This window comes from Polypterus senegalus, chromosome 1, assembly GCF_016835505.1.
Source record: "Polypterus senegalus isolate Bchr_013 chromosome 1, ASM1683550v1, whole genome shotgun sequence".
NCBI classification, from domain to species: Eukaryota; Metazoa; Chordata; class Cladistia; order Polypteriformes; family Polypteridae; genus Polypterus; species Polypterus senegalus.
In genome coordinates, this window is record NC_053154.1 from 100,510,803 (window position 1) to 100,529,527 (window position 18,725).

An 18,725-nucleotide genomic window follows, 5' to 3' on the forward strand; every position below is an offset into this window, starting at 1 on the left:
ACAATAACTACATTTTAGGTACTGTATTACAGATTTAAACATAGTTTACATTCATGTGATCTTAAACTTACTGGTACGAGCCCAAGATTCTAGGTGCTTTGGTGCCTTCTAGCTGCCAGTTTATGAAAACCTGTGGACTAGAATTTAAGACTTTTTTTTAACAGTCTGAAGAGCTAGCAGGATGAAAAATGTACAAATCCTGACACATCAGTGTAAGTTGCTAAACTGGATCAACATTTTTAAAGTGGAAGCGGAATTTAGGGCAAGCTGTTTTAATTTTAAAAAATTCATGCTCATTCTTACATGTTTTGTGCCAGGTATTGTTTTTGATAATCTTTAGTTAAATTTTACCTATTTGAAACTATATTTAGAGATGTATGTAACTTGATACATTTTTGCTTAGAAAAATTGCAGAACTTCTCCCATAGACTTTTTTAGGCAACTTTAATTAGAGGTATCTATATATACATTTTAAATTCTGTCTAGTCAAAATGTGATTATGGATATCTCCAAATAGAATCCTGACATTTGAAAATATAACTGGAGTTATCTGAAATGGAAAGTGGCATAAGACTTTATATGTTATAACTCTTGTCAAGCATTTCAAAAAGTCAAAATGTAATTAAAGGCATCTTGATATGAAAAGTTTGTAGAAGACAAGGGTAAAAAAGTAACAGACTGTGAAGTACACTATAGATATCCCTAATTTACATTCTGACTAGTTATTACTGGATTTTAGATATTTCCAATTCTGATTTTTGACTTCTCATAATATAGTGAAGATAACTCATGTTACAATTCTTTCTAAAATGTAGTTGTTAAAAGCAGCTATTATAGTAGAATATTCAGAGAGTCAATGTCATAATATAAAACTGACATAGCAGCATCATAGAGCTCAGCGCACTTACACAAGTAAACCATAAGCCTCACCATCTGACCCATAGAGTTTTGCTTCCACATGCTTATATCAGCATGATTTTGTTCTGTGTGCTTTTGCTGGGACACTGATGCAATTGATGTACCACTCTAAAAAGAATTCTATAAAGGGCTTGTGCTAAACTAGCTATATTACATTTTGAAGGCAGTAACTAGAATGAAACCAAAAATATTTGATATCTCTAGCCTTACTCTGTGCCGTTTGTGTTTGTTCTATGCCATTCTTTGGTATTGTTGTGTGTCTTAACTTGTCTTGGCCAGGGCTTCTTCACTCGACTGTGTAAATCCGCTTCTCAGATTCTGTCATTTTGAGGTGTCCTGCTCGCATCTCGTCCATTTTTGACTACCATCAGTGGTTGATGGGACCTCCCCAAACTCCCTTGCCCCCTGTGAAAACATCTTTAGTTTTCTTGCAAATACTTTGATCCTCCTACTTCTTTCCTTTCATGGGTCTCCGTGTCTTGGTCACATTTAACTAAGCAAGCACAGTGAAATTGACCAATCTGATTGCTTCAAAGGGTCAGACACTTATACACAAACATTAGTGTTTTATTGTATAGATAGTTTTGGGGTTGTTAGAAAACGTTTTTCCAAAAAGTATCACAATGAATAGATTTAATAGTCAGTTGGACTATTATTACTACCAAAATTACTAGTCAGACAGAATACCTTGGACTCACAAAGTACCCCCAACTGCATGCCACATACTGTATTGTGAATGGGGAAAAACTATCTGTGTTTAATTATAAGTTATAGTTCAGGCACATGTTCAATTTTAAATATATTTCAAAAGTGAAAGAACTCATCTGAACTTGTTGACTCAACCATTGTGCTGAAAATGGGGTAAATTGCACCTTAATAGAAAAGTTAATATTTTAGTGTGAAGTCATAAGTGAATCATATGTACAGTAATGAGGTGAGGTACTTGTCCGAAATTCAAAAAATTGACGTCCAGACAGAAAGAAGCAGTAGTTGATGATTATGTAGGCAAATGGAATTGAGATTAAAGCCAGAATTAGCAACATTGAAATTTCCATTTGACACGTTTTCGGACCACCAGAAAAATCTGAAATTCAGGAGTTATGTTTTTAGAAATTTGTCCTAAATAGCTCACTCACTGTAAGGATGATAAGCACTATAATATGGCGGTGTTAAACATCTGCACAATGCTACATATATTTCATTTTCAATTTGTTCCATTTGATGTGCCCAGGGAGGAGATCTGTAGAGGCTATTTGCCAATTTTAACAAATCTAACCAAATAAGTTATTTTTTGTGCACAATCCCCCTTCTTAATATAGACCATAATTTATATTCATGATCAATTAATGATTGCATTCCTGGATTTTCCGAATAACATAAACAAATGAAATGACAATTTAAATAAAAAAAGCCAACTGAATCATTAAAAAATTCTTAGAAATCCTTCTAGCTGAAGGGGGGGGGTTCTCAGCTGTGAAGTTGTGCAACTTACTACTTATGTGACAGACATGTGATAGTATCTGGCAAAGGGAGGGAGGCATTAATCAGGCAACCTAATTCATACTTGTGTCTACAATGTAGAAATGAAAATGCTCCATTCAGATGTTTTGCCTGCCTCTGAAATTATAATAGCATAATCACTGTTAAACATGTGTCTACCAAAAAATGGTAGTTTTTGTGGAGTCAATCACCTTAAGTTAGAATCTTTCATGAAATGCAATTTAAAATTTGGTAGTGTTTTTCGTTCAGTGTGAAATCTATTACAAAGATTACCTTATTCAGATGGGTTGGTAGGATTGAGAAACACAGAGGCACTGATTGCTTGTTCTCTTTGCTGGTGGAGATATGCATGGAGGTGGACAAGATACCTCAGAGGAACAAACAGGGAAAATTGAGGCAGACCCTCTGTATTGTTTGCTTTGCATCTTCTGTTTGTGAGTGCCAGCCGTGTGTAAGGGTTTCTTAAGTGCATCCAATATCTGTTTCCAATATTAATGCAATCCCTTTCTCTTCCATGCTTACTCCTCCTGCAAGGAGCGGAAGGTACTGATCTTCTGCTGGCTTGGCTTCTTAGCAGTGATTATGATTTGCTTTGTTCTGTTTAGCTGTGTGGATTTCTGTCATAATTCGTTTTGTTTCTCTTTCTTTCATTTCTTTTTTCCGTATCTCTTTTTCGTTTTGTCTACCGCTTCTCTCACTCATTCTATCTCTTTCGTTTTTGCTGTTGCATACTTTGCTAGAGCATCAAGAGTGTTTGCTTTGTGCAATGGTGTTTGCCATTTTTCCTTTCATTTTCTGAATTTGTGCAGTGTGCAAATCGCTTTGTAACTTCTCCTTGTTTTTGCTTTTTTCTGTTTTAGGTTTTCATAGAGCTGAATCACATTAAAAAGTGCAATACAGTGAAAGGAGTCTTTGTCCTGGAGGAATTTGGTAATTACCTCATTTTGATACTTGGTTTGTGCGCAACACTGCAGTAACTCAGATTCCCCAGTGGCTTTGAGGTGTAGGGAGTTGGCAGAAATTGCTCACTGTGACCAAGTAATATTGCACTTTGGTCACAAAAGTTTCATTTCACTTTCATGTATATCAAATGATTGTGCTTGTTGTTGAATTATTATACTAGTATTACCTGGAAGAAGGTCGGCTGTACAGTTGCAACTGAAAGTTTGCTATTTGGCTAGCACACCTTTATTTTCTACAGATAAGAATAAACATCTCTCCCTTAGACTTTGACTTTCTGTCACAAACCCATTATTAAAGCTGGTCTTTCTGCCTATGGTGCTCTCTTTCCAGTTACTCTCCCGTGGACATGGCTATTAGACACTCGGCGATCGTTTTGTATTTTTTAGGAGCCTCTACATGTGATCTTGGCATTTTCCTCATGCGTTTCTAGAGTTAACCGTAGATGTTTAACAATGTTTACAAGGAATAAGGCTTTAGAAGTCTGTAGAAATCGTTCCAAAGCACTTCACTTGGGTTAACAATATGGCTTCTTAATTGAATGGGCCACATGCTCTGTGTATTATTTTGACTTCACCACAGCCTTTTGGGAAATCATTTTGTCTTAAGTGGTAATGAGATTTAATAGTGTAAGGTGACACTTGCTAACATTTGTTAGTTTTGGTTAGGGTTGCTTCTCACATCTTGCTGTATGGTATGGTGGTTTCCTTGATAAGGTATGCTTTGGTTGTGTAGGGTATGTCCTTCCTTCAGTCAGCAGTGCTGCTGATGTCTCGTGTTGCCAATGAGTTACTGCTTTGTTTCTGTGCCTCACTTGTAATTTGTACTCTCACCTCTGCTGCTATGAAAACCTTCATTCTCCAGCAGGTAAAGTTGTGCCACATCTCTACTTATCTTTCTTAAGTGATACAGCACTCGTCTCCATCATTTCATTTCATAGATGCTCTTAAATTTAACATGCCCAGTTTACTATGAAAATGCACGTTTTTCCTTTCTTGCTGACAGATAGGTCTTTGCCTTGTTTTTTTTTTCATGCTCATTGTATCACTGTTGGGCTCTTTTTAACTAAACCATTGGAATTTCAACATTTCTTTTCCCAAATTAAGCACTTGGTAACCCCTTTCTGCGCAAGAATAAATTCATTTGAATTGAATTACTATTAATTGAAGAGAGAGCAGAGGGTGAATTGTAGACTCTGAGGCTAGGGATCTGTGCCAGTAATTGGAGGGTTGCTGGTTCGAATCCCATAAATGCCAGAAGTGACTGTACTCCGTTGGGCCCCTGAGCAAGGCCCTTACTCAGCAATTGCTCCATCCTGGTTATAACATTAATCTGCATCCAGCCCAGCAAGCAGGTCCTCCAATTTGCAGGGAAAACTCGGGGATTGGTGGCGGGATTGGCACTCCAGGCACTGTAAACAATCCTCACACTGTTCAGTGTTGTGCTGAGGTGTCACCCACTGCAATCTGATCTCTATCTGGGTGGTTCGCCGTGTGGTGGGTGCTGCAACGCACTGTAATCGGCACATGCTCCCAACCCCTCTCTCCTCTCTCGCTCTAACTGAACAAGTTAGCCAGTAATGTATCTGTTAGCTGTTTAAGTGATAATCTTCCCATCTCTAACCAGACCTATGGTCTTGCAGTATTCAAATATAACCACTAAGGAAGCCTTCTTGAAGACTGCTTTTGAGCCACTAAAAATGCGTTTTCTGGTCATAAGTGAAAAGCTACATAGAAATTAGGAGTCCAGTTAGGTTAATCTCAAGGTCTCCATTTGAATTGGTTACAAGCCAGTCTGAACATTTTCCTTGTGCTAATGAAAAGTGTACGCACATGTATGTATGTCTGGTGAAAACACAGATATTTGTGAATTGATGTCTCTTTTGTAATAGTCTTCCATTTACCTTGGTTTTGACATCTTAAGTGGTGTGTATTATTATTTTTTTCCAACTGGGTGTGCTTGTTCAATTTTCATTTAGATTTCATCCCATTTTTCAGTCCTAGTGTTAGCCTTATTTGTTGATGCCGGAATGAGTTTGACTAACTTTTGTATTCCAGTTTAAATGGAGATCTGGTTTAATTCCATTATGCTCATCATCAGTGTTAACTTTTTAACTTAATGCACACTGCTGAAGGGTTACTTTTCACTCTGCTCACAAAGAGTAAACATAATGTAGAACTAAATAACTGCAGCATCTACAAATCACTCAATAGTAAAGTTCTACTTTTACTGGTGAAATGGTGCAAGTCAAAAAACGTTGGGTGTACTCGAATGAGGCAACAGCTTAAATTTCAGTACATATAAGGTACACCTTACTCCAGGGACAGCAACCAGATGTTGTGTACCTTCCAATATTGCTTGAGATGCACCGTTTCACTTTACATTCTGATCTGGCTTGGCTTGGCCTTAGTCTTTTGTCAGCACATTTTCCATGCCGTGTCCCTGGTGTTGTGGTTTTGGGAGGTATTCTGCAATCAGATAGCCAAGAATTTACTTTATAATTTGAATTTCCTTTGCCTCTGTCTGCGTCCCTCGCACTAAGTGTATGTTTCTACTACCTGTGTCTCCCATGTTGAACTCTTTGTTTTGTCTCTTGCTCGTTCGGCTTTAGTTCCTGAAACTAAAGAAGTGGTGATCCACAAGTACAAGACTCCAATGGTGAGTATATTTGATGAAAATGTTAATGTTTTGTACTCTATGGTGCTCTGTTCAGCACTATTCAGTGTCACACAGTGTAAGATGATCAAAAAATAGTCATTTATATACATGTAGATACATACTATTCACAGAAATAGGAAATGGAATGTATTACATGCTTAGTGGTCATAAATGACAGGAGTACATCATCTCTTAGAGAGTTTATCTTGCAGCATGCACGTTGCTGACAGAATCAGGCAAATGCTTCACTCCAGCAAGTATGTGTAGCTATGCTATTGGCAGACAGGAAGTCTCTTTGTGACGCTGCTGTATGTAATAAGCAATAATATGATGTATGCCTATGGGGAGCTCTGTATCAGGCAGCATCTCATTATTTCTGTTAATTAAATTTGCTGCCATTTACTAATAGAGTGGAGAAGTGAGTATGGTTTGCCTGGCTGGTAACTTCTCTTTTGTGAACTCTTTTTGTCACTCTTTCCTTTCACACCAGGCTCACCAGATCTGCTATTCTGTGTTGTGTCTCTTCTCCTACATGGCAGCGGTACGCGGAAAAGAAGCAGAGAATAAAGCAAAAGTTCCTTCTCCAAGACTTGTCCCCAGTTAGCACTTTGGATATTTGGCCTGACCAATGTTCCGTGAAGAGTTTTTGTCCACTTCCCATTGGTCTCCATTGTCTTGTGTTTTACTATGCATTCAGCTGTAAAGTGTGTCTATTTTTATTTGCTGCAGACCCGCTGTTTATTTTTACTTTTAAAACTCTGGACCCCATTTTAACACAGAGGTCAAAATTGTTTTACTAGCAGTGATAGTCACCAACTCCCATTTTAGTATGTGTGTTTTAAATGTGGTGGTCAAAGAGTCAAATGGAAAAGAGAAATTTCCTTACGACTGTGTCCTATTTTTGATGTAGAGGCAGGGATGTTAATAGAGCAGCTCCTGAGTAAATCAGAGGAACACAAAGAGGGAGATTTTGAAAAATAGTAGGTCAGTGGGTCAGACTGTTTTGCCATTCTTGGTATATGTTTTAAAAAAGTTTTACAGTTTTTTTTGTTAAAAAGTCATGCATTTTTTTTGATAGCATATTCTGGCAAAGAGCAAATCACATGACAGAATAACAACTGTACAGCTCCACCAATCTATTAGTTATGTTGTGTGTGTTTGTAGATGTGCATGCAAACTGCAGGCACTGTAGTGGCCAGGCTTGATAAAGTCCGTTGCCCTGTCGTTGGCAGCAGAAAGGCAAATTTTGCACAAAAGGAGGTGCAGCTTTGCAGTGGACCCCAGTTATCTTGAAGATGACTCACGGTCATGTCGCCTGCTTCAGAATATGTGTTTCTCTTTATTTGCCGGAACATTATGAGCTGTGATTATTACTGTGTAAGGAATAATGTAGCCATAGCTATCATGTTTTTCCATTTTGTTTTGTTTTTTATTTTACTAATTATTAAAAATAGAAAGAAACTGTTCAATGTATGTACGTGTGTGTGTGTGTGTGTATATATATGTATGTATATATATATATATATATATATATATATATATACACACACACACACACACACACACACTGTATGTATGTGTCTATATATATATACATATATATATATATATATATATATACACATCCATTTATAGCTACAATCTTGCACATTGTTACTGCTTCCATGTAGTGAATATTTAAGCAAAAAAAAAACACTCTGATGTTAATCTAACTGTAAATATTTAATTTAAATACTGCTATATGTGTCCTTCTGCAGCAAATTTGTTCTTGTGTTTGTTGACCAAAAATACCTGCTGTAGTTGACAAAAAAAAAAATCAGTTTGCTGCTATATAAATGGTTTAAATATTGGGGATATCTGGTGTAAATATTTCAGTATTAAGAGTATTTATAGGGGTTGTACAGCTTTGAAGAATGTGAGAATAAAGAATCCTGTCCAAGTGGTCGTTTGAGTGAATATTCTGTATTATCATTGGTATTTCCCTACCTGTATATTTAATATGCTGCCTATATTGAAAATGTAACATAGCCCACCAGTGCCCTTCCACTGGTTTTCTGAGCACAGCATTAAAATTAGTGTCAGCTTTATTATACATTAGAAAATGGAATTCGCTGCACTGCCCAGGTCCATAAAACTCAAGATATCAGCATAGCACTTTTGGCGGCTCTATTAGCTCTCACACAGTTGTGCAGTTTTATTATTTCTGTTATTTTTTACTTTACTGAAAAATGGATATTTCTTACGAAAACAAAATTGGTTCATGATGCTAAAGCTTCATATTTACTGATTTGAATTTTAAACACATACAAATACTGTTTGGTGTGACCACCATCTGCCAGTTTCTGAAGGTGCTCAGATGGCCGGTTCTTCTTAGCCTCTTGGGGAACTTGCCGCTGTTCCACTGCAGACAGACATTGGCTGTCTTACTTGCTCAGATCTCTGTAAGTAATCCTAGACTTGGTCTGCTAAGAAGAGTCAGGCGTATAAAATAAACAGCACAAACAGAAACTGGGACAGCAGGTAGAGCTTCAATTAAACTAACTTACAGAACCAACCACTACTGCTTGTTTGCTCCTGGATAATGTGCAGTCTCTGGGAAACAAGATGGATGAACTGTGGCTGCGGCTTTCAACACACCTTGGAGCAATAGACAGCTGCACATTCATTCATACCTGAGAAATCTGGATTCATGAAGGAATAACTGATGCCATTACTCAACTGATTGGCTGCTGTACTTTTTGTTCTGTCAGGATTGCTGTCCAGCACGTGCAGATGGTGACGATCTGTAAACTTTTTGTCAACATTTAGAAAAGCAATAAATACAATAAACTATATCTCTTTCAATATATAATGTTTAATGATAAAATGCAGGCTTTAGTACTTTCCAAGAGAACTCACTGTAATTCTAACCATTGTTTTATCCCTGATGTTGATGCTACCTGTTAGGACATGCTGGTGTTGAAGGATTATTATAAGCAAAAAAAATAACCAGGAGATGATAACGTGAAGCAAGAATTCTAGTCAAAAGGGAATGCCAAGTCAGAGCCATTAAAGACTACCAGTCAGGCAACCTAAACACAAGGACAAATTGAAAATCGGAAATGAAAGTCAAATAAGAGATCAAAAACTAAACCAACTTGTAAAAGAAGCTAACTAAGCTAGAATTGGTCTTCAGTAAGCTTTATCTACTGAGGAATAATGTGTAATGTGGACACCAGCATATTTCTGTATATTGTCACATCCCATGATGTAATCAGGTGACACATCTTACAGCCTCGCACAAAAAAAAGAAATGGACCAGGAATAAAGTAAAACTTTGTCAAATTCCATAAAAATTACAAAAACAACCGCAAAATCAAATTCTACATGGTTAAAAAAAAAAAATAAAATTAACCAAAATGCAAGTATTAAAAGGTGTCCATATACAGTCATCTGGCTTGGTAGAAAAACACTAATGGAACTGGGCCAGAGGACATGAGACGTGCATATCTCTTTCATAAACTCAGAAGCAGTCCTGTGGACCATAATCCTATTAATCCATCAGGTAGTCGTCTCCTAAACTATACTTCTTGGAATCAAATATATTGTAAATCTCAAATTCAGGATGACCATCAGCCTCCAGAGGAAAGGAAATAGGAAATCAATACACATGGACTGATTTCAGTTATGAAACGTGAAATGAATATCATGGTTTGAAAATAATAATGCCAGTCAATAAGTAACGGGCATTACTCGCCTAAAAACTGTGCAAGAGTCAATATACTTTGGACCAGATTCACAGGATGGCAGCCTCAAATTGATGTTCCAACTTGCAAGTCACATCTGGCCAACCTTGAAATTTGCTTTTTTCAACATATGACCTGGAAGAGGATCCTGCTGTTGCCATAGCTGATTCCAGTTGTCCTGTAATGATGATAAAAAAATCTGTAATTGCAGAAATTGATGCTCAGTACACTAAAACAGCAGAGTCATTAAATTATCATTGGCATTCAAATGAAGACTTCTTGATAGAGAAGTTGTATAAAATATTATGTGAAAATTCAGCCAATGGCAACATGTCAGGCCAATTTCATGGAAATGGATTAATGGTACATCTCAGGAACTTCTCCAAATCCGGTTTCATTCTCTCAGATAATAAGTCACACTCCAGATAATATTGCGACCCAAGTTTAACCTTAAAGCCCACCTTTTCACAAAACCTGGAAATGAAGCCCTCAGTCAGAGAGAATTGATTTTTGTACTCCCATGATGCCTGAAATTGGAATGAATGAAAAGTTTTTGCAATAGAAATGGATTTTTAAGGTGCAAAATGAGCACTCTTAGAAAAGTGGTCCACAATGACCAGAATTACAGTATGACCTTTTGGAAGGAGAGAGGGGTTGCTGCACCCACCCGGATGACACCTCAGCACCACACTGAACAGTTTTTTGTTTTGTTTTTTTTTTTTAATAGTGGCTGGAGTGTCAATCCTGTCACCAGCCCCCATGTTCTGCCTTCAAGTTGGAGGACCTGGATGCAGATTAATGTCATACAGGATGGGACATTTGCAGGTTAAGGGCCTTCCTTGCTCGTGGAGTAGAGTCACTTCTGGTGTTTATGGGATTTGAACTGGCAATTTTCCGATTGCTGGCACAGATCCCTAACCTCTTCATCCCACTGGAAGGAGGAAGGTCCAAAATAAGGTCATCCATACTATTCTCCCAAGGACGTGACAACTGGCTACAACACCACCAAATTTAGATTCTGATTGAGATTTGGATCTGTTACAAATTTCATAATTCTTGAAAAACAGACCATTAAAAATAACTGTAAAAATTCAGTGGGTTTCAGTGGGACAGTTCACCTTCTGAAACCTCAGATGAGTAAAGAGATGGTCGGGCCAATTAAGAGAGAACCTTAAAAAAATCAAGTATTTCAACCACCACTGCTGGCATTTGAGTGTTTTACAGATTTTTAAACAGGTCACGTTCTGACGAGTCACACACTTCAGCCAATGACACTATTCTTCTAGTGGCAATTCATTGTAATTACTAACATCTCCTGATCACTCACATTATAATTCAGTGGTTGACGGGTTTTTTATTTTTAAGTAAGAGCAAAGGTACAGCTTGTTGGTATCAGGAAAATATTCAGACCCTACTGAAACACTGTACTTGATGTGCCCACTTCTACATGAAAAGGTAAGGTGCTGAAAAACAGAAGCAGATGTAAATCGAGCCTGAGGGTCCATACCCTTTTTTTGCCCCTCATTTTGAAGTTACCACATCCCACAAAACATTGGATCTGTTTCAAATTTTCTGGAGGTCTCCAACTAAGAATTGTAGAAACCTTCTCAAGGTCCATCTGAATACCCCAATGACTAATGCGATATCAGAAAAACATTACAGTTCATTGAAACTCGAGTTTCACAAACATTGTTATCTCAGAGCCAAGAAAGAATCTGTTTTCTTTAATAGTTAATACGAGAATTCATATAATGTATTTAAAGAAATCTGAATATCGTCGGGTGGCGCAGTGGGTAGCGCTGCTGCCTCGCAGTTAGGAGACCTGGGTTCGCTTCTTGGGTCCTCCCTGCGTGGAGTTTGCATGTTCTCCCTGTGTTTGCGTGGGTTTCCTTCCACAGTCCAAGGACATGCAGGTTAGGTGCATTGGTGATTCTAAATTGTCCCTAGTGTGTGTGTGCCCTACGGTGGCCTGGCGCCCTGCCCAGGGTTTTATTCCTGCCTTGCTCCCTGTGTTGGCTGAGTTTGGCTCCAGCAGACCCCCGTGACCCTGTAGTTAGGATATAGCAGGTTGGATAATGAATGGATGAATATCATCGATATATACTAACACATGTCCTAATAGAACAGGAAAGATGTCAACAACGAACAACTGGAAAACTGCCAAAGCATATGACATGAGGAGGTATTCATAACATCCAGAGGCCGTGTTAAAAGCAGTCTTCCACTTACCCTTTCCTTTGGTATGGATTGTAAGCACTATGCAGATCACGTTTGTTGAAAGTAGTAGAAGAGGATATTTATTCTCGACCGTAATCTTACAGAGTTCATGAAAATCAATGCAAAGACGGAGACAACCATCCTTCTTAGTAACTAAAATAAATAATCCAAATTTGCCAAAGGACTATTGGATGGACAAATAAACCGAGTAGCCAAATTATCCTGAATGTAATCATCCATTGCTCAGGCTCATTGTGTCATAAGAATAAATTGTCTCTTAGGCAGAGGAGCAATAGGAAAAATACTGATAGCACAGTCTTAAGCTCTCTGGGTTGGGAGATGGAGGGACTTCTGTTTAGAAAAAAAAATCTTCCAAGTTCCGAGTAGAACATTGGAAGTGTGGTTTCTTGACCGGGAACAACAGACTGACAAATAGGAGGTTGAATACAGTTCTTAAAGGAAATTGAAATAACTAAAACACGACGGTCGACATGAGATTTAGAAGTCAAAAAGGAGGTCAAAACCCATAGTAGGCTAGGGTTCAATGGTAATGACGCTAACTACCCTAGGATTACAGTTCAAGAAGTGTTATCCACTGAGGGATAATGTGCAATGTAACATGCCATGATGTATCTGATGTGACACGCCTGTTCACATGATTCATCTTACCGCATTGCATAAACAAAAAAATGGAATGTTAATAAAACCTCCCCAGATCATGTTCAAATGATCAAACAACCTCAAAAAACAGGTTCTACCACCTGTAAACAATCATAAAACATACGAAAATACTCAAACTGCTGGAGCAAATACAGTTAGAATGTGCATATCCTGTAGTCTTCTTTGCTGTCATGGAAGATTTTCTCCAAAAATTTCATCAGCACGTTTTGTCCAACAAGAGTAAAGAACATTTTGGATCATAAGTACACAAATATCTGTGACGTCTACAACGATAGACTGTGAGCTGAACCATCTGTTTAGACAACAATTCACATCAATGGTAAGAACACAAAATGAGTCTGGCTGGGGCTGCTCCAGCTGTACTGACTGAAATCAGTTCAATAATTACGGGACTCCCAGTTTACCAGGTAAACTTCTGTAGCAGCTTGTAGGGCCCCATTTTTTCTTCAGAACAGCCCAAGTTCTTCAAGGCATGGATTCAATTAAGTTTTGGAAACAATCTTCTGAGATTTCAGTCCATGCTGATTCAATGTCATCATGCAGATTCAGCAGGACTTTCAGCCACAGATTCAAGTTGGAAACCTCCCATTCTACCTCATCCCAAAGGCGCTGCATTGAACTGAGAGCTGCGACTGTTCAGTTCACTGAAGTCACTCTCATTTTTGTGCAGCTAGCTTCAGATGATGCTCATTGTGATAAAGTGTAAGCTGTGGCCACAATGAGATGCCCATGGGCACCTGATTCTATGCTCGGTTGAAGCTCAGTTGACATTAACAAGTGTGATGTGTGTCTAGAAGTTACTTCCCACACCACCAACTTATACCAGTGACACAATATAGCCTTCCTTCTGGACGAGCAAATGCTGGTGGGACTGGTCGCTGCTGTTCGTTGATAACTTTATAACTTTTTTTTTACAACTAGTTTACAATCTAATGGACTGAGCAACTGTTTTCATTTGGCAGACTTATTCTTCGAGTATTATTTTTCAGTTATTTATTACTAGACTAATGATTTTGTTCACACTTCAGTGTGGCTATGTGTAGACTAGTTTCAGCCTAACCATGTCCTGAGACTTACCTGGTTCTGTTCTCTGGATGTCTGAGTTGTCTGCGTTCTCGCCTACAATGTGGACTGGTAGGATATTATATATATATATATCCCTCCTGTCACTCGCTATCCAACTTGCGACTGACCTGCTTCAGTACTCAGCTGCTGAGCTCCTCCGACTGCGCTTCCACCTGTCTGAGGTTCTGCTGACTGCACTGTATCTCTACCTGGACATCATATTCCTCCCTCATCGGTGATACATCTACTGTGGGTCCTGACACCTCGAAAATAATAAACTCCATCTGGTCACACTTTCGACATCCTCCACGTAACATAGGCAGGGTTACTGACTGCAATGTGTTAGCCAGCTTAGCTTGGTTGGTTAACACTGTTGCCAAATGCGATAACATCATTGTCACCTTCGGTTTGTTGAACATCTGCTCACTTACGAGCAAGGGGCATCTCATCCAGGATCTCCTCACTGATTTTAAGTTTGACTTTTTCTGTCTAACCCGAGACCTGGCAACAACCTCATAACCTTTTCCAACTTAACAAATCCACTCCCCCGGGGCTCTGGCCGGGGAGGAGGCCACATGATAATTTATTATGAATAGTGGACAGTCCTGCCGTTGTCTGTTCCTGCCTTTGCTGTTTTTCTTACACACCTATCTACTGTTTCATCAAACATAATATTTCTGGGGGATTTTAATATACAGTACATATGGATAATATCATATATGTCCCTCTTACTAGAGACTTTACATCCTGCCTTGAGAGTTTTGGATCTGCTGAGTTACCCCCCTTGATTGTACTGCAGATGAACTCCTCATAACTGATCATTTTCTTCTTTCATTCAATGTTAAACTTGCTCTTTCCATTACTAAGCTTCCCCGTCTAATGTCTTTCCATAATATTAAGAATATTAACTTGGATTTTCTTTCCTCTAGTATTGATTCCCTTAATGGACATTCATAATTTATCCACTTCTGAAGAACTGGTCTCACACTAGAACACTGGACTCTATGGTATTCTTCATTGTAAACTAGATCTGTTTCTTTCTCCTTTTCTATTCTCTTGTTCAAACATGAACTTCTGCTTTTGAAAGCCAAAGGCCGGTTGTATAAAAAAACTGGACTTTTTGTTCACAAAGAAATGTATAAAAACCATATACTATATTACAAGGCCTGTATTGCTCAAACCAAATCTAACTATTAAAGTCACATAATTCCTTCCAATAAAGGTAACACCAAGTCACTGTTTTCACTGCTTAATAATATCACACAACCCCTGGATTCTCTACCTTCTCACCCTTATTCAACTGGTGTTTGCAATTCCCTTATGTCCTTTTTTAATGATAAAATCCAGAGGATACACCAGTCTCTCGGTATGGATTCCTCCAGTACTTCATTTGAATTTCATCCACCTACTCCCTCATTTTCCTCTTTTCAGCTTCCTACTTTCTCAAAAATCTCAGCTCTCATCTGTATATCTAAGCCACCCACCTGTCAACTGGATCCCCTTCCCACAGTTCTGGTTAAAGCCTGCCTCCATTCTCTGGTCCCTCTCATTTCTACTATAATTTACTATACTATACTTCTCTGTCACCACTGGAACTGTTCCTTCATCTTTTAAAACTGCTAGAATAACCCCAATACTGAAAAACCTGGTGCCGATCCTACTAATTTTGGTCATTTTTATCCTATTCCTAATTTACCCTTTATTTCCAAAATTCTTGAAAAAATAGTGGCCATTCAACTTCATTCTCATTTATCTCAAAATAATCTGTGTGAATAGTTCCAGTCTGGTTTTCGCCCCCTCCATAGTACAGAAATGGCACTTACTGTATCAAAATGACTAACAACCTCCTTATGGCAGCTGATTCTGGTTCTAAAGGGCATTTAACTCTAAACTACCTCATTTTTTTAACATAGTAGTCAAATGCTAGTAGGTCTTTAACAAAAAAAGCTCCAGTGGAGTCAAATTTCTAAGGTGGGACATTTAAAGGAAGAAAGAGAGAGAGATCATCCTTCTTGATCTGAATGCGGCCTTTGATACTATTTGTCACACTCCTCAATAGATTATCTTCGATTGGCATTACCCACACACCACTAGATTGGTTCAGATCCTACCTCTCAGGCTGCACTCAGTTTGTTCATCTTTAAACTTTCACATCCCAACCCACCGCTGTTACCTCAGGTGTCCCCTAGGACTCTTTAGATTTTCTTAAATTAAATAGTGGCAAAACTGAGGTTCTCCTCATTGGTACAAAATCAACATTATCCAAAACTGATCATTTTTCATTTGTTATTGATATTTCTTCTGTTTCACCCCTGTCTGGGTGTCATCCTTGACAGTATTTTGTCCTTTCAGTCCCACATCAATAACATCTCCCAGTCTGCACCTACAAAACATTAATCGTATTCGCCCCTCCCTCACTCCCCACACCACCGCTATCCTGGTTCATAGCCTTGTCACTTCTCGTCTCGATTATTGCAATTCCCTTCTTTTTTGTTATTCTCGCAAATCTCTTTATCAGCTTCTACTGGTCCAGAATTCAGCTGCCCACATCATTACTAGAACTCCCTCTACTCACCATATCACTCCCATCTTGCAGCAGCTTCACTGGCTTACAGTTTAGGTCCGCATTGACTTCAAAATTCTCCTGTTAACATTTAAGGCTATCCACGACCTTACCCCTCCATATCTGTCTGATTTCCTCCATGTTGCCATTCTCTTGCGTACCCTTAGATCCTCTTCTTCCATCCACTTGACTGTCCCTTTCGCCTGTCTTACCACCAGCAACTGAATGCTCTGCTCCCCAGCTCTGGAACTCACAACCATCTGAACTTAGAAACATCAAATCATTTTCACTTTTCAAATCTAAACTTAAAACACACCTGTTTAAGATTACAATAGCTCTGTCTGATTTAAGTTTTTGTATTTTTTGTTTTGTTTATAATCTGTGTTTTATCTATTGTTCGGTGTCCTTGAGTGTTTAGTAAGGCTCCTACAAATAAATAAAATGTATTATTATTATTATTAGTATTCTGTCTTATGCTGATGCTGCAACCAAAACTAGCGATAAGTAAAATATATATATATTGTCACAAACTCGAGAAAGGGTCATATAAAGGTTTGGGGCAGCCACCTGTATAATTTGATTTCCTGGCTGCAAAGCTGCATTGAAATTGATACAGCAGTGATGTGCACAAAACCGAGTCCAAAACAGAACTGAGGGAATAGGAAAAAGGTGGAGGCATTTAAAGGGGAAGACAGGAAGTGAAGTCAAAGGGGTCGGGCTCATGTAGGTCTTCTGCCATTGGTGCAAGCCCGAACGCGACATCACAGGGGCCGGAGCCGGCAAGGTCTCCTTCCATTGGCTCGGTCCCAAATGTGACGTCAAGAGGGCCAGGTGGAATCTCCTGTGAATGGTCTGCAGGCAAGGGAGAAAAAGAGCCAGTGCACTCTGTCATATCCTGCTATGTCTCTATATAAGTCACTGTCTTGAACCTGAAAGAAGACACTTGAGTCCAAAGGCTTTATTATAATGAAACGGGAACAGTAAGGACATTTATTCAAATGGGAGCTACTACTTGAATACACACAGCAAGACACAGCAAACAAGCAGGGACGGGGCCAGGTGAGAATGTTCCCCACATCAACCAGGTGCATTACATGGCAAAGCTGTGAACAGAGTAACCTTTGCCAGATTGATCAATTGCATTTCAGCAGCACGGTTGGAAAGGGTCTCAAAAAAAAAAAAAAAGATATATATATATATTAATATTGTAAGGTTTTAAACTCTTTTGGGACTCCTCCCATTGGGATGACACGCCGAAGAACATCCCAAAACACGATCGCTGCATCTGTGGAAGACAGCCTATCCCATGCCAGGGCAACTGCAGGCTTCCAGCACTACAGCGGCTTTCCGCAAAAAGAAAACCGAGCTAACAGCCACACTGTCATCGATGGGTGATGCAAGGAAGATTATAAATGCAGGGAACAGGATTACTTGGCCACAAACCTGGTCACGACCCTGCCTGATTGCTGTGTCTGTGTATAGGAGAGTGGCAGATCCCACTACAATAAATAATCGTGTTGTTCCTGTTTCAAGATGAATGAAGCTGAGACTCAGCCTCATGTTTTGGGGTGTAAGACAGGGACTCACACGTCACTATATATAGAGGTATATATATATATATATATATATATTGTGGAGATTCCATGCCCTTACATAGGCAGACAGACACCCGATGTCCAAAACACACACGTTTAATATTTCTTTTGCTTTGTACAGCACCTCACAATGTCCAAATTAGACCCTTCTTTCTCTCTTCTTCTACTCTTCTGTCGCCCTCACTCCTCCTCTCACAAGCTCTGCATTCTCCCTCCCAACTCCAGCTCGAGTGATGGAGTGAGGCAGCCCCTTTTATAACACCCTGGATGTGCTCCAGGTGCTTTGTAATGATCTTCCGACGGCACTTCCTGGTGTGGCGGAAGTGCCACATGAGTACCCAGTAGCACTCCAGGTGTGGCTTGAGTTTCTTCAGGGAACACTTATGGTCTGATCCCTTGCGTCCTCGTGGCCTCTCTTGACGCCATGCCGTCCCGGGCACCTCCGGCCACGGCGCGCATAGTGGAGACCGCTGCCCCCTTGTCATGCACGCTGCCCGCCCACATCAGGGAAAAACGGCCTTTTCGCGGACCCCTGGCGGTCCACGGGGTTCTTTTACGTGGGTGGGGTCCCCTGCTGCGCCGGGCCGTCCACAACAAAATTTTGTTTTTCAGGTCCCCGCCTTGAAACATGCAGAGCATCCTGTCAGCTACGCCAGATATGGAGCCGACCCGGACAAAGACAGGCGGACATGTTGTTTTTTCACCACCACACGTTTTATTTACAATATTTACAATAATTAATGGTCACTAAGACCCAGTCCAAAAGTGCACAAACCCCAGCATTCACAGTCCTGGCCACAAATGCCTTCTTCTCGGGCCACCTCCACTCTCTTCTCTTCTCTT

The 18,725-nt window shown here is 39.4% G+C and overlaps 1 protein-coding gene and 1 long non-coding RNA gene across 29 annotated transcripts in view; one reads left to right on the plus strand and one right to left on the minus strand.

The window, feature by feature from the left end:
• The window catches only part of madd (MAP-kinase activating death domain), a 252,051-nt gene extending 245,317 nt beyond the window's left edge, over positions 1 to 6,734 (plus strand). For 16 of the 28 annotated variants that reach the window (XM_039753998.1, XM_039753924.1, XM_039754023.1 and 13 more), the window contains 4 exons: positions 2,953 to 2,961; positions 3,279 to 3,348; positions 5,990 to 6,036; positions 6,527 to 6,734. In XM_039753998.1, coding sequence (XP_039609932.1) covers positions 2,953 to 2,961; positions 3,279 to 3,348; positions 5,990 to 6,036; positions 6,527 to 6,640 — 240 coding nt within the window. In that variant the 3' untranslated portion in view covers positions 6,641 to 6,734. The remainder of the gene's footprint in view (positions 1 to 2,952; positions 2,962 to 3,278; positions 3,349 to 5,989; positions 6,037 to 6,526) is intronic. The other 12 variants (XM_039753975.1, XM_039754040.1, XM_039753983.1 and 9 more) reach the window with 2 other exon arrangements.
• Positions 6,735 to 8,874: 2,140 nt separating this feature from the next.
• The window catches only part of LOC120529945, a 39,837-nt gene continuing 29,986 nt past the window's right edge, over positions 8,875 to 18,725 (minus strand). Inside the window, exon 2 of the long non-coding RNA XR_005633821.1 lies at positions 8,875 to 9,939. This is a non-coding gene — a long non-coding RNA (uncharacterized LOC120529945). The remainder of the gene's footprint in view (positions 9,940 to 18,725) is intronic.